General features: G+C 46.1%; 1 protein-coding gene across 1 annotated transcript in view; it reads right to left on the reverse strand.

Moving 5' to 3' along the window:
* PPM1H (protein phosphatase, Mg2+/Mn2+ dependent 1H) overlaps nt 1–14281 on the reverse strand; it is a 241547-nt gene that overhangs the window by 43994 nt on the left and 183272 nt on the right. The window contains exon 7 of the mRNA XM_028110952.2: nt 1647–1710. Within this exon, the coding sequence (XP_027966753.1) occupies nt 1647–1710 (64 nt within the window). The remainder of the gene's footprint in view (nt 1–1646; nt 1711–14281) is intronic.

The raw sequence follows: 14281 nt of genomic DNA on the forward strand, positions 1-14281 counted from the left end.
TCAAGCCCTAATTAACTGAAATGCTTGAGGAACATGAAGTCCTGGTGAAATGAACATTTGCTGAACTGGGGAAGCCCCTGGCTCCTTTAAATCTTATTCTGATCATCTTCTAAGAACACATTAGTCCATTTTCCTCTGGTATGGGAGAAAGTATTCTGTACGTAACTGAAAAGTGTACTTAATACCGATGCCTTTATTGAAGGCCAGCCGTGTGTCAGGTACCAGGCTGGGCAGGTGCATGGGATACAAAGGTAACAGGAGGTGGCTCTGAGCTTACTGGAACTCCCTGGGTATAGGAGGGTAATACTGAGAATCTCAGCCCCACAAAGCACCGCAGCTGTAGGCATAGGTCACTGGGCTGAGAGATGTGCATTAACGGTACCCATCACCTTGACAGGCCCACGCAACACTGTCAGGAAAAGAGTCCTTTCCTGTCCCGATTCTCAATCAGGGATGGTAAGATAGAAGGTGGCCCATTTCTATGAACAGGGCAAATTCGTTTGAAAAATGATCCCTCTGTGAATCAGATGTTTGTATTTCATTCCCTCCACGGAATGTCTCCTTCCACTGAAATCACTGCTACACTGAGCCCAAACCTAAACCCGTGTGCTCTCCCACGCATGTACGTTCAGAGGTGCATGCATGCACACACACACACACGCTCAAGTTCTGTCCATAAAGGCACCCTTCAATTTTATTATGAGTCACTTCTTCCTCCAAAAAACTATGAAATATTGGAAAAAATTCAGTTGAAGATTCTTCTTAATGTGAGCACGTTTTTCACTTCTAATTGGAGCTCTCAGCCCAGACAGAGTTGAAGTGTACTCGTGTTCAGAGGAAGAATGCAATGACTCAGAGCTGTTTGTTCTTACTGGCAAACAGTTTCAAAGCTTCCCCATCTCCAGTCCAGGATGGCCACTTCCTCCAGCCTCCGCTCCTAGACCAAGACAGACAAACAGCCTTCCCGTGCTCCATAGCATGCCTGCTGCTTAGGGTGTGGTTCTGACTGGGGCCCTGGGAGCTCGTGACGAGCGATCTCTGCTAGCTTAGCCCAGGCTCTGGTGCACGGGATCCTCCAGCTTCCTCACAGTGAAGCTTTGGATCCCCTTGCCTGGGGCAAGCAGAGAAGCATCCTTGCAGAGTCTGAACTTCCGTGGTGGAGCGTGAGAGTTCCAGAAGCCGGGAGACGGCTGTGGCTCCACTTCTCCCACCACCCCTGGCCAGCTGTGTGACTCTGCAGGAGCCGATTTCACCTCAGAGTCTCAGCGGCCTCGTCTGCCAAATGGACCTAGTACCACCAGCCCTGCCTGCCTCGTGGCTTGTCAGAAACACAGGGAGATGACATACGTGCATGGGGTCACGGTTAAACGCTGTAAAAAGTTATTCAGATAGATTGGAGAAATGGAATGTTATTTTCACAAAATGGACTTTCGTCCCTTGTGCTCACCACTCATCCCCCTCTCCCCCAACCCCCGCCACTCCTCGGACCCTCAAGACAGGAGGCCTGAAGGATGATGGAAGGGGAGAGTCTTTCAAGCTGTCAGGGCTATAAAATGCCAGGCTGCGGAGTGGGGCACAGAGACTGCCATGGGCGGTGCGGGGACAGAGCCTGCTTCTCTCGGTCCAGGGGGAGTGCACATGCCTACCTTCTTGCCTTCTCCATATATAAGGGGAAACTTCAAGTCATCATCCTCAATGGTTTTGTATGCCCTGTAGGGGGATAAACAACATTTAAAAAAAAAGGTTTGCACTCAATTAGTGACCCGCTGCCCTGACACAGGCGACTAGGTTCTTCATTCTCCCGGATGCTCCATCACTCGCCACGCTGCCAATCTCCCCATGCACAGACTTATTCTTCCTCCAGAACTATGTGGATACACATAATTAACAAACCAGAAGCTATCGACTCTGTATTCGCTTGCAGAGGGAGAAAATAAGGGGGGGGGGGTTATACTCATAATTAGCAAGAAGGCGGTAGGTGGGTTTTGTCCTTAGCATTTAGCGCCTGTGTGCCTGGAAGTGGCCTGGCAGCAGTGACAAGGGTGTTGTCATTAATCCAAAGCTGAGAAACAGCAGAGCTCAGAGAAGGATGGAGAGTGAAACTGCTCCCTGAGCTGGTTCTGACCTTCAAGGGTTGTTTACACCAAAGCAGCCTCGTACTGGGATGGCTGGAGAAGGAACATTTAGAGCCTGTTTGACCTCGATGCGATAGTCAAGGTTGGCAGAAAATTCTTTGTTTCACCATTGATATTAAATGGCCATTCGACACATGGAAAGAAAATCCAGTTTATGGTTCAATGGTGTGTTCTAGACACGGTTGTCTGGATGCCACTGCATAGACAGCAGAGGGTGGTCAGGCTAACACAGGAGAGAAAATGAAGTCTACGTCTTGCCATTTTGCTCATAAGAAGTTAAAATAACACATGAGCAGCAAAGGAACAAGGCACTTGATTACTAACTGTACCTCCCTGGGTAAGGAGCTCCACCTTTTCTGGTCTCAGTTTCCTTATCTGTAAAATAAGGATAATCACATAGGATGTAAAGAGCTTAGCACAGAGCCTGGCACGTGGGAAGTATTCATTTAGTGGTAGCTACTACTACTATTTAATAGAATAGATAATGAACACTTGGCACACCAGCTCCCCTTTCTGCAAAATGGGGACAGCACTGCCAATTTACCACCTCAGAGAAGTATTAGGGACACCAGGTAAAAACTGGGGTGGCGTCTACAAGGTGAGGTGCTAGAAACAAGACGCTTCTCTAAAATAATGTCTGCTGAGTGCATGAAGAAAACTAATTTGTGAAATGGGCTCCCAATCTTGGATATATATATATCCTATAAATAGATAGATGATAGATCGATCAATCTATATATATATATATATATATATATATATATATATATAGGCAACTTGGGAGTGAACCTGAAATCAAATTTATGAAAGCTCTGGATATACAAAAGAATGCAATCTAATTCAAAGAGAGTTCAACCCGAAAGCTAACACAGGGACACCCTTATTTTCTGGGAAATTATTGAGGTAAGTTGTTCCTTCCTAAGGGATCAGTGAAGATTTGGCACCAGATGTGCCTAGGCTCCTGTTCAGCCCTGGGCAAGCAGGTGAACCTGCCTCTCTGGACCTCAGGATCCTCATTAATCAGAGACAGGAAAACTGAGGCTTACTCACAGGGTTGAGGATTAAGATGGCCTAATGAATATGCCGAGCTTCGGAAGCCTTTAGCACGGTGCCTGGCACATGCTGAGAGCGTGATAAATGCAAGTTGCTGGTACTGCCATCAAGTGGGCCCAGAGGTACTCTAGGAATTCAATTTCAAAAAAAGAACTGTACTACTTCCTTTCCCCAAATCTACCCAATTAACACGAGGTGGAAATAGCTACTTTGATGTTTTTATAGTCACACGAACTATTTAAAATGCTGTGGTATACAAGTCATTTGGGGGAACAAATAGAGCTATTATTAGAATACACTCAGCTTAGGGAATGAATGAATTCTTAAACCAGTGGTTTCTCAATCCTGGTTACATATGGAAGCACCTGGGAGAGCTTTTAAAATTCCTGATGCCCAGGTCACAGTTCAGAACAATTAAATCTGAACCTCTGGGGGTGACAGCCAGGCACTGGGATTTTTTTTTTTAAAGCTACTTTGTGCAGTCAAATTTGTGATTACATTATGCATCAAAATTGAGAACAATCACTATAGACCGAGTGTCATTTGCTAATATTCAAAGTCAGTTGATCAATTAGCTTGATCCTAAAGATGACACTGTGTGGCTCAAGGGCCAAGAGGAAAATGGCCTGAGAAAGGCTCTGAAGTGGGTGTGACCAGGGCTTGGGGACAAGACCAGGGACAAGACCGCAGAGCCCACCGGAGCCCTCTCCCATGGACAGCGGGCCTCCCACAAACGTGTGTTTGCAGTTTAGAGGGCCACCCCTGTTCCTACCCATTGGAAAGGCTTATCTACTGTTCATACTGCATTACAGTCCATGTCCAGGCTTTAGGCTTGGCTCTACCCTTCCAGCTCAGCCTTGACTGCAGCCTTCTCACCTGGGGGATGCAAGAGAAGGACAATGGTTTGCAGTTGGAGCTCCAAGAGAGGGAGTTACTTGGGACCTATGATTCACAGAAAATATCTCTTCCTTCGTATCAGATCCCATGATTTCACAAATCCTGATTCAATTAAAAAACTCCAAGAATCAATTACTCACTAGTTTTTACAATAATATAATTGACCGGAGATCATATTCAAATAATTACTTGTTACAAGAAAGCAAAACTGAAAGGCTTAGGAAAGATTTTCAGAATAACCCTTATGTTGGGTCAATCCTTAATGAATATTTATGATGCCAATTGACGGAAGGATGGGGAAAAAAAAATCGAGGCTTAAAAAGGGCTCAATTGAAGGTGCTTTCCCTAAGTGGAGGCAAGTTTCATTAAGCAAAGAAGTTCCCATTAAACATTTTCTGAAAAGTAATGGTCTCCCTTGCAATGTGGATTTTGCAAAGCCGAAAAGACAAGGAAAAGGCACCATTGGTCCAGACCTATGGGAAGGAAAACCTCAGCACTGAGAGAGACTGAGAGGCCAAGTTGGCTGTGTCCCAAGTGTGGGAGTCCCTCCTATACCAACACGCCTCATATGGGTCCCTGCCTTCTGTCGTGCAATGGACTGCTCTGGACAGTCACTGTTCTGGGAGCTCTGCGGCATGCAGCATCAGCTGATTCTATTGGAGAACAGCCCTGGGAAATTCTTTCTTAAACCCCTCAGTCAGCCATTGGCATATTTCAAAGTTCTCTGACTCCTAAGGCAAGAGGGAGGCCCTGACTGCTCCCATTTCACTCGCCCTCCCAGACTGAGGCTTGCTGCCACCGAGTCGGTCCCTCTACCTGCTCACACAGGTCTGGATGCTCTCCCATCCTCCCTGATGACTTCCGCCTAGGCTCACAGGTGGCTTCCCACTCTTTCCCCTGCGGTTATTCTCAGTAATTTTAGATGTGTGGATAATGCTTCTGGAATCCTGACTCTGTCACTCCCAACCTACTTCCCGATGACCTTCCTTATGGCTCCCTAGCTCCGCGGTCATGTGGGCTGCACCAAGGACATCCTCTCCTTGGAGCCTCCCACTGCGAGCCGTCCCTCCTCTCTCACTGGCTTGCTGGGGCTCCCAGGCCACGTCCCCTCCTCGGTCCCAGCACTCTACCTCCCTCCTGCTGGCCATACACATTCATCAGCCAGCCTCTGCTTGGAACAGTTCTTTGGAATACTTCCCTTGTTGGCAGCCTAGGCTCCCACATCCACTTGATCTTTCTAGTAAGAGGGAAACACAAGAGGAATTGAGGGTTTTGTCTGCTGATATCCTACCCAATACGGTCAGCTCTACCTTCCCAACAGGTCCAGTACCTTTGCCGCCACCACCGTCTCTTGCCCACACCATGGCAATGGCCTCACCGGGCCTGCCTGCAATTATCAAGGTAAGAGCAGACCGTGCCAGGGCCAGGATGATGGCGGTGAAGGTGCTGGAAACTGCTCGGTTTTGTCCTTTATCTCTATTCTCAGAGCAACCAGAGTAATTATTTTAAAATGTCAGAGAGCGTCATTACCCTGTTCGAACCCCCCAATGATTTCCCCATCATACTCTAAATAAAAGCCAAGTAATGAAATGACCTTCTTTAACGTGCTCCCCTCCCCCAAATGTCCTCTTCCCCTTCTTGGTTTTTGTCCTTGTCATCTACCCCCCCCAACATGTGAAGTATTTTCCTTCCTTGTGTTTATTTTCTCTACTGCCCCCTGCACCCCATGCCCCGCTTAAGTTCTGAGGACAGAGATATTCACCTCACCACCTGTGGCATCCCTGGTATTTTAAAGAGGGCCCAAATGTAACGGGTGTCCAAGAAATATTAGACTGTGTGAGCAAATCAATGAACGCCCACGACCTTGGGCAGTGGCTTTATTCTGCCCTTCTGTATTTTCTTGTCCTACACATATTCACAAAACAGAAGCAAAGAGCTTTCTGAGTTTCCCTGCCTGCTCTCTGGGTCTCGGAGGTGCTGCCTGCAGCGGACACGCACCCACCGGCATGTCCCTTGCCTGCCTCTGGTCTTGGCTGGCTGTGCGCCACTCTCTGCGGTCTTTTAGACACATTCTCTGAACATCTGAGCTCAAGAGGTCCCTGTTCAGCCACACGGATGTCCTTTCACCCTCTTGATGAGCAGCAATTACACGACTCCTCCACGATGAACACATCTCGTCCCAGTGTCAGCTCCGTGGTTGTTTTCAGAGAGAGGTTTGCCTGTATTTTCGGTCTGGACGAGCAGCCTGCTAGCCAGTCTCCCACAACAACTTCTTTTAATTCGCAGTCTTCACTCTTCAGCTTAAAATTCCCCATTGGACAACATGGCCCTCTGTGATCTGATCTTTGCACGCTGCTCGGATCTCTTGTATCCCTCCGCTAATCCCTCCGCTTTCCTAAGCCCGGCTTTCTCGCGGTCCCTCTAACGTGCCCCGGGGCCCTTCTTCCCCTGGGTCCTCCCATACTGCCCCCCCGCGCCTCTCCTGACCGCTCCGGGTCATCACGCTGCAGCTCTTCGTGCTTCCGCAGCACAATCGCAAGCTACCCATTTATTAACTTTGTTTACTTCTTTCTAGCCCCCCCAGCCCCAGGACGTTCGCTCAATGAAGGCAGGGACTTCTGTCTTATTCACTTTCCTGTCCACAACCATGCAGGCACACTGTGGATGTGAAGCTGATCCGAGCTACGTGGATGAACAGATGACTGAAGGTTAGCACTTTCTCCTCAGCATGCGTGCTTCCCGCTAAAGACATAACAAGGTCTTGGCTTCCCCACTCATCTTACCTTCACAGTAAGCTTTTTTATGGCTGAAATTCAGGGCCTAGTCCAATCAGGGATACCTTGGACTTGTGTGTACCTCTTTACATGAGAATTTTAGGTTCCCCTTTATTACCAATATATAGTAGTACACAGTCATAAAGTTATAAAAGAATAGCATTTATGATACTCTTGCCTATTACTTTCTCCTGATGATTCCTAAGTTCCACCTCCAGAATGGCAGGTGTTTTTTTGTTGTTACATGGTTCTCCAAGGTCTAAAGTGTTACCTAGACACATTTCTTCCATATTAACTTGCTTTAGCAAGTCTTCCACTAGAAAGTTCTTCTGTGCCTTTGCCAGATTTCTCCATTCTCAGTCAGAGTCCCCACTCGGACATCTGAACCCACAGGCCAGCGACCCAAAGTTCACACTTTGGCACCATCCACGTAGATCACTTCCCATGATCCTCTTTCTCTCCCAGATTAGGACCTTTAATTAGAAAGAGGGACAGAAATACCACGCATTTCCCTAAGTCTTGGTTCCCTCAGCAGTACTTCAAAGGCATTTAAGAAGAACGTGACCCCTCCGGGACTGCCTAATTCCAACAACCCATTTGTATGACCCCAATGACACATGCCAGTGAGTCATATTCTTCCACTCGCTAACCTCTCACCATGGCCTGGGATGCCTGTCCTCCCCCTGGGAAGCTGTCTAACTAGATCTTCCCTTCCCTCTGCTGTGGTCTAGTAGAGAACATCAGGCCTGGGGTCAGAGGTTTTGAAGTCACAGCTCTGTCTTCAACTGAACTAGCTGTGTGACCTTGGCAAAGTCCCTCAACCTCACTGAACGTGCTTCTTCAGCTGGGTTCTGCACGAGGCCGCAAGGATTAAATGCAAATATGTCTGAGAAGTCCTTTGTGAAGGATAAGGTGCTATTTAATTCAATGGTGACCGTAGGGGCCTAGTTCTTTCTTCACTGCTTGCGTATTGCACAGATAACTGGGGAGCATGGGCCGGAAGACAGCACATCCCCACAGGAAAACTGCTTTTTGCTGAACACCCAAGACACCCCAATTCATTAGTGCTGCTGATATCAAAGCACAAAGGACAGCGCCTGGGCAACTTTATTCAGAGAAGTCCACTGTTCTGCTCTAAAGTGACCAATCAGAGACTCAGAAAGATACCTCAGAGCTAATAATCTGCAGGGAATGCTTTGGGGTTGGTCTCAAATAGGCATGAAAGGAGCACTTCCCTCCCCCTCAGCAAGAAGTTGAGTGCCCCTTCTGGGAGGAAGGTAAAAGCCACAGGAAGTCTCATTTTGCTCACAGCAAAAACCAAGTCTTAGACAGGGGCACACTGCATAGGGGCTGAGCAGGTTTGGATGGAGGATGGTGAGCAGAAGTGTCTAGGTCTTTGGTCCCCACTTCTGCTTCCTATGACCAAATCTCAACAAAAGCTTGAATCCCAGAAGGCTGGGATGAAACACCACCTGGGCCTGGCTGGTCAGGAGCAGACACATGCCTGGAGCCCAAATGCCACTCATGGCTTTTAAGGGCTTGGCACAACCCCAATTCAGCAATTCATGGAATCCGCAGAGGCTCTCCCCTGCCTCGCTTTTCTCCACACCCACCCTCCCCAGACCTTCCTGGAAAAAGCAACACAGAGCTGGCCGTCACCTCATGCTTCCTTTTTCCTGCCAGCAATCTGTATTTCCAAAGGAATCAAACCCAAAGCCACAGAGCAGTAAATGAAGGCTGCTTCCTGCTCCTTGAGGAGGCCCTGCAACAGGCAACCCACTCTCCCTCTTCACTGTATGAATATCCATGTGTTTCCTGTAAAGCAACATAAGAGTATTTTCTATTTTATTAGATCTTACTCTCATTTTTTAATATCTTCTTCCAAGAGGCCCTTTTCCCTGGTTTCCAAGACTCATAGTTAAGAAATCCCCCCAGAAATTTCTCAAATTTATCTCTGGATCAAATCTTAATATGCTGGAAAAATGTCACTAAACTGTCAGGGAAGAGGATCTGAGCCAAGCTTAATGAAATCAGGCTCAAGTCAGAGATCTGGAATCAGGATGAGAGGCGGCCGTTGTGGCCTCAGGATGAGCTGGAAGACACTGAGAAATATCCCGTATCTACCAGGTAGCTTGAGGGTTCAGAAGTATCCTTTAAGATATTTCCGGGCAGATCCAACATCTCTGTCACAGGCTTGCCATTGTATAGCAGACTTTAGTTATTTGTAAATCTACATTTTGGGGGGCAGGGGTCATATTTTGATGCCTTGAGTTCCTCGATTCTGTGCTAGGAGTCGTCATCAATTGATATCTTGATTACATGATTCCTGGGAAAGTTCCCTGTGGGGCCAAGGCTCTACAAACAAATGCTACCTCATTTTCTCCTTTTAGTCCTTGGAGCATCGTTTAAATTATTTGAGGCCTGGAGGCCCTGAGCTATATACAAGTTGATGTTCTCGTGCTAATATAGCACAATAGTCTGGATTCAATCTCAAACAATAAGCTTGAATTGTAAAAGCATGATTAATATTTGGTGATATAATTTGGACGTGCCGTGCTGCCTAGCTTGCGTACATCTGGCTATCTCCGATGAGAGAAACAAATGAAAGGGAGAACCTTCTGGCTATCTCTCCAGAAAACCTTTTTCCTCTGTTCCCTGACATTGCGGTTGCCCTTGAGGAAATCCCCCGATTCATAGACCCGTAATCCCTGGGAAAATGCCTACCTCTCCCCTATCACCAGTATGCCTGAACCAGCTCCTGTCTGGAATTCTGGAAGCAGTAACCATTCTTGTAATTTGGCCTAAAGACTCCTCTTCCTCACACTAGGTCTGTGGGGGGATAGCACAAGGCATCAGCGCTTGCTCTCACTGCACTAGCCCACATTCCTGGGGAAAGTCTACTGGCTTAGAGCAGATCTCGTTAACCCAGCAATATTCACCCTTACCATGTTATACACACTGAGATTTCCTTTTCTCCTTACACTACTTAATTTGTTCAAAATGCTCATCTCCCTACATGAAATTGCTTTCACAACCCACTAATGGGTCCCTACCCACAGTTGAAAATTTGGGTAAAGGAAAAGGACCTGCTCCTAGTAGCTCCAAATCAGCTTAGGTTTTGACCAGATGAGAGCAATGGCCTCTACCAGAATCCTTCATGAATGTTTACTGAGCATGTACTAAGTGCCAGGCACTAGCACAAGTGCTGGGAATGTGGAGTTAAATAATATAAATGAAGTAAAAGTCATCTCTGAACTCATGGGCCCAAGATTAGGAATGAAAAAGGATTCACACAGAAGAAGATGCTTTGAGTCAGTCTTTCAGAAATGTAACTGGTCATGTGTGCATGTACACAAAACAGAACCAGTATTATTTCAGGATAAAACTTTCTGGATGACTTTTAGGGAAATTTCAGATTTAGAAATTATTTCTGATTCAGTATCCACTTGGTGTGCATTAGCACTTGGCTAGGAGAGCTCTCCATACTCTAATCAATAACATTTAGATGTCCCATAGGTATGAATCACAGATCCTTATTTTATGAGCACACAGATATGGAATGATTTCTGCTTTCTCAGGGACCATTTATTCTGAAACAAACATGAATTTCATTGACATTGGCCTTTATATTGTATGAAACCAAGTCAATATATACAAATCAAGAAATAACCAAAATTGACCCCATTTCCATGAATGGTGGGGAGAAAACAGCAGACAGACCGTTCCCTGCAAAGAGGGTTTTACTGCAGAGTCCAGTTCCTCTGGTTCACAAAGCTTCTCTCTCTCTCTCTCTGGACACACGGATATTTGTACATGGGAGCACCAAGTCCTGCAGTGTCCCCACGGGGAAGCCACACATGCACCAGGACTCTATCCTATGCTACATCATTTCAGTATTTCCATTCGGGCGTCTTTGAACTGGTCACATCACCTGGCAGAGCTCAAGTATCTCAAAGTAGGCATCAGTGCTTTTTCAAGTCTTCTGTTTTATCCCAAAAAGCCAAGAGAATTTTGCATAATAATCATATATGTAACATTTATTTCAACACAGAAAAATATCCTCCTCTACCCCCAAAATCTTCAGTTGAAACCCTCAGTCTTCTGGAATCTTCTGCTGACCCTCACGTGACTCGAGCCTCAGGGTAAGAAGCATAGGCCTGGGCAATGGCTGATGATCTTTACCAATGGAAAGAGCACCAAACTCTGAGGTCCTGCATTAAGGCGGCCCCACTGTGTCAGATGATGAATGGTAAAGGCAACAACTGATTTAACAACTGTTAAATCCTCTGCTGCCGCCTCAACCCGAATGCTCACAGAAGTTCTAATAAACCCATCACTGGTTGTACACTCTCCTCTGGGAACTGTTTTTATGTAATTCTTTTTTTAAAAGATTTTCTTTATTTATTTGAGAGACAGAGAGTGAGCGCATGAGGAGGGGGAGTTGGCAGAGGAAGAGGGAGAGGCAGGTGCCCCGCCGAGCAGGGAGCCCGAGTTGAGGCTCCATTCACCTGAGTGGAAGACAAACACTTAACCATCTGAGCCACCCAGGTGCCCCTCAACTTATATAATTCAAAGCAAGTTTGTAAGACAGATATTAACATTAACCCAAATAAGAAAATGGAGGTCACACAACTAGGAAATAGAGGTCTAACTCACTTCCAGGTCTGCCCTTTGCAAAGTGCATTGTGGTCTCCGTCATGGTTCTCTGCCATCCTTAAGGAGCTATGAATACATGGTAAGTGCCATAAAATGTCATGATATCCAATAGGACTGCTTAATTACTAATCCTCATCATCAGGGTAAATCATACAAATTTTTAAAAAGTTTACCTCCCAACCCCCCAGGTTTTTAAAGTGGTAGGTCACACAGAAGATTAAACATACCACCTTCTTAGGCTTGTTCTTCTCTTGCCAATATGGTGGATGTTCCAGATCACCGTAGAATTAAGTCTAACCTGAGGTTGAGCTTTCAAATTATCCTGTTGATAATATATTGCAGACTCTAAATCTTCACACTTAGGTACCCAGTTTTTCACAGGGTGATCCAAGGCCATCCAAAAGGATTGGGGAAATCTGGGGAGGGAGTATCATTTATTCAGGATGAAGAGGAATAAGAAACCAGCAAGTTAGATGCCCTAGGAGCATGGTTTCCTAATTATTCCATATATTTATACCCTGCCCAGGGCCTGGACTATCCAGGTTATAGGCATAAGCATCAATATGGAAAAGAGACACTCAACTCAACTCTGACCCACTGTAGGCACCAATGGGCTTGATATCATCTCCCATCTTCCACTGTTAGTCCAGTCCATGACCCCTCCTGCACAGGGTCCTTGGCCCACATAGGTAGACAAGGAAGTTCCCACGCAACAGCAGGAGCAAAACCAGCGGCCAGAAGTCACAAACCTATTCAAGAGCCCAGGCTGCCCAGTGTTCTTTAACCAATCATTTCTGCTAGCGGTTGCTCATAGCCACAGTAAGGATACCTAAAGCTGCCCAAAGCCAATGTTCAAGGATGTACAGGAATCACCTGAGAGGTTTAAAAAAAAATACAGATTCCAGGACATCAGGGATTCTGGAATGTTTTTAATAATCACTCCAGATGAAAAAGCTTCACTGTGTGTAAATATTCCTCTTCCACTTTTGGTGTGGGCTTGTCCTATACTGCACTGTGAGCACCATGAGGGTGGGGATTGTTTTCATCTTCTATCTCCAGTGTCCAACATAACGCCCATGTTACTGAATGAGGAATGGTTAAAACATCCTCTTCACATCAGAGATGAAGCCCTGTGCTCTGTCCTTTAAGTTCCTGAGCACAATATATTACATTTGACTGAACCTGGATGATGGACAAAGCTGACTTAATCCTGGTGGAATCTGAACCTAGACTTGGTTGAGCATTATTGCTTTTACCAGAACAAGGTGAAGAACAAAATGTGAATGTATTACCAGCATTTCCAGTTCTTATAGAAGGATGTGTGTTTAATTCTTCAGCAAGGGACAGACTTAAACCTTACCCTTGCTCTAAGTCTTGTCTGAAGCTAAGAGGAACATGGTGGCAGCATGAAATTGTTCAGGGTTCAGAGTGGTGCTGGTTCTCCCACTCTGCCACGTGGATTTCTGGGTTAAGTCCAGAACTTAGGGCTTTCAACTAGCACCTCAGTTGAATCTGATGAAGATGTCTCCCAGCCGTGGTAGGTTAGCACCTTCATGGGCCTGTCAGCTTGAAACCAGCAACACTGACTTTCTGCTCAGAAACCTTATGGGCAGGGAAGGGGTGGCAGAGAGAAGAAAAAAACTTTATCAAGCTCTGGTGAGAGTGAAATTTTATAACTGGAGGAACGTAGGTTAGACACAGGAAAATGTTTCCTTGGCAGGGTGGTTAAGTACCTGGAAATTTGGTGGAGTGTTGTAGCACTCACTTCTCTGGAATTTCCTTAAAAATAGGATCTTATAAATAGGCTGAGGATTGGACCATATGTCCTTCTAAATATACTGTCAGCTCCATATTTCCGCCCTGCTGTGTGTCATTTTCATACTTTACAGAGGTGCAGAGCTCTTAAGGGTGGGAAAATAAGACGTTAGTTCATGCCATCCTAGCACTGCATTCAAAGCTCCCCATGAATTGACTTCAACCTACTTATCTAGATTGCTGGGTCCCTTCACTACCCACCCCTGCCCCACACCCTCTCACTTGCTTCTGCCTGTCACTTATGTTAGGCTACCACCTGCAATGTTGTCATAGCTGATACACAGCAATATAGTACATTCAGAGGTTTAAAACACTGAAATGTTTCTGTACTGGTCGGCAAATAATGACTGTACCAAGCCCCCACCCCCACTTCTTTCCCTTTTCTGGTGCTCTGGACTCTCCCCTGGAATCCCTACAGTGTGGTAAATAAAGAGTTAATGCCTGGCACAGCAGGGGGCTTCTAGGACACAGATGGAACCTACTCCTCCATGCTGACTACTGAAACTATTTTAGGTGTTACCTCTGGCTTCCATATTCCCAACACACATCTTATTTTCATACCTCTGGGCTTTCCCTTGTGCTGTGCCCTCCCTTCAGAGTGTCCTTCCCTTTGGCCCTCAACCCTCCTAAAACTCCTCTCTTATTTCTAGACTTGTGCTTCAAACACAGCCTCCCCCATGAAGTTTTCCCCCAGCCCCAAATTCTGCTCTTAAAAACCACCACTCCCTTGAACGTCACCACAAAGCCATTTCTTCAGACCCCCCTTTTATAAATAAGCTCTATATTCTGTCTTGCTTTAGTTATTTATGCACAAATTCTAACAGAGCTACTTCTCTCACTCTTGAGAATTTAAAGATTTACAGGTAAAGTGGTATTGCTCAATAAATTTCTGGAAAGCTGGTCCCTGGGCCAGCTGGTCATCCCTATGAAGTGAACACAGTCCTACCTGGT

This window comes from Eumetopias jubatus, unplaced genomic scaffold (genome assembly GCF_037043125.1).
Source record: "Eumetopias jubatus isolate StellerSeaLion01/CBP00866 unplaced genomic scaffold, mEumJub1_p1.0 scaffold_8, whole genome shotgun sequence".
NCBI classification, from domain to species: Eukaryota; Metazoa; Chordata; class Mammalia; order Carnivora; family Otariidae; genus Eumetopias; species Eumetopias jubatus.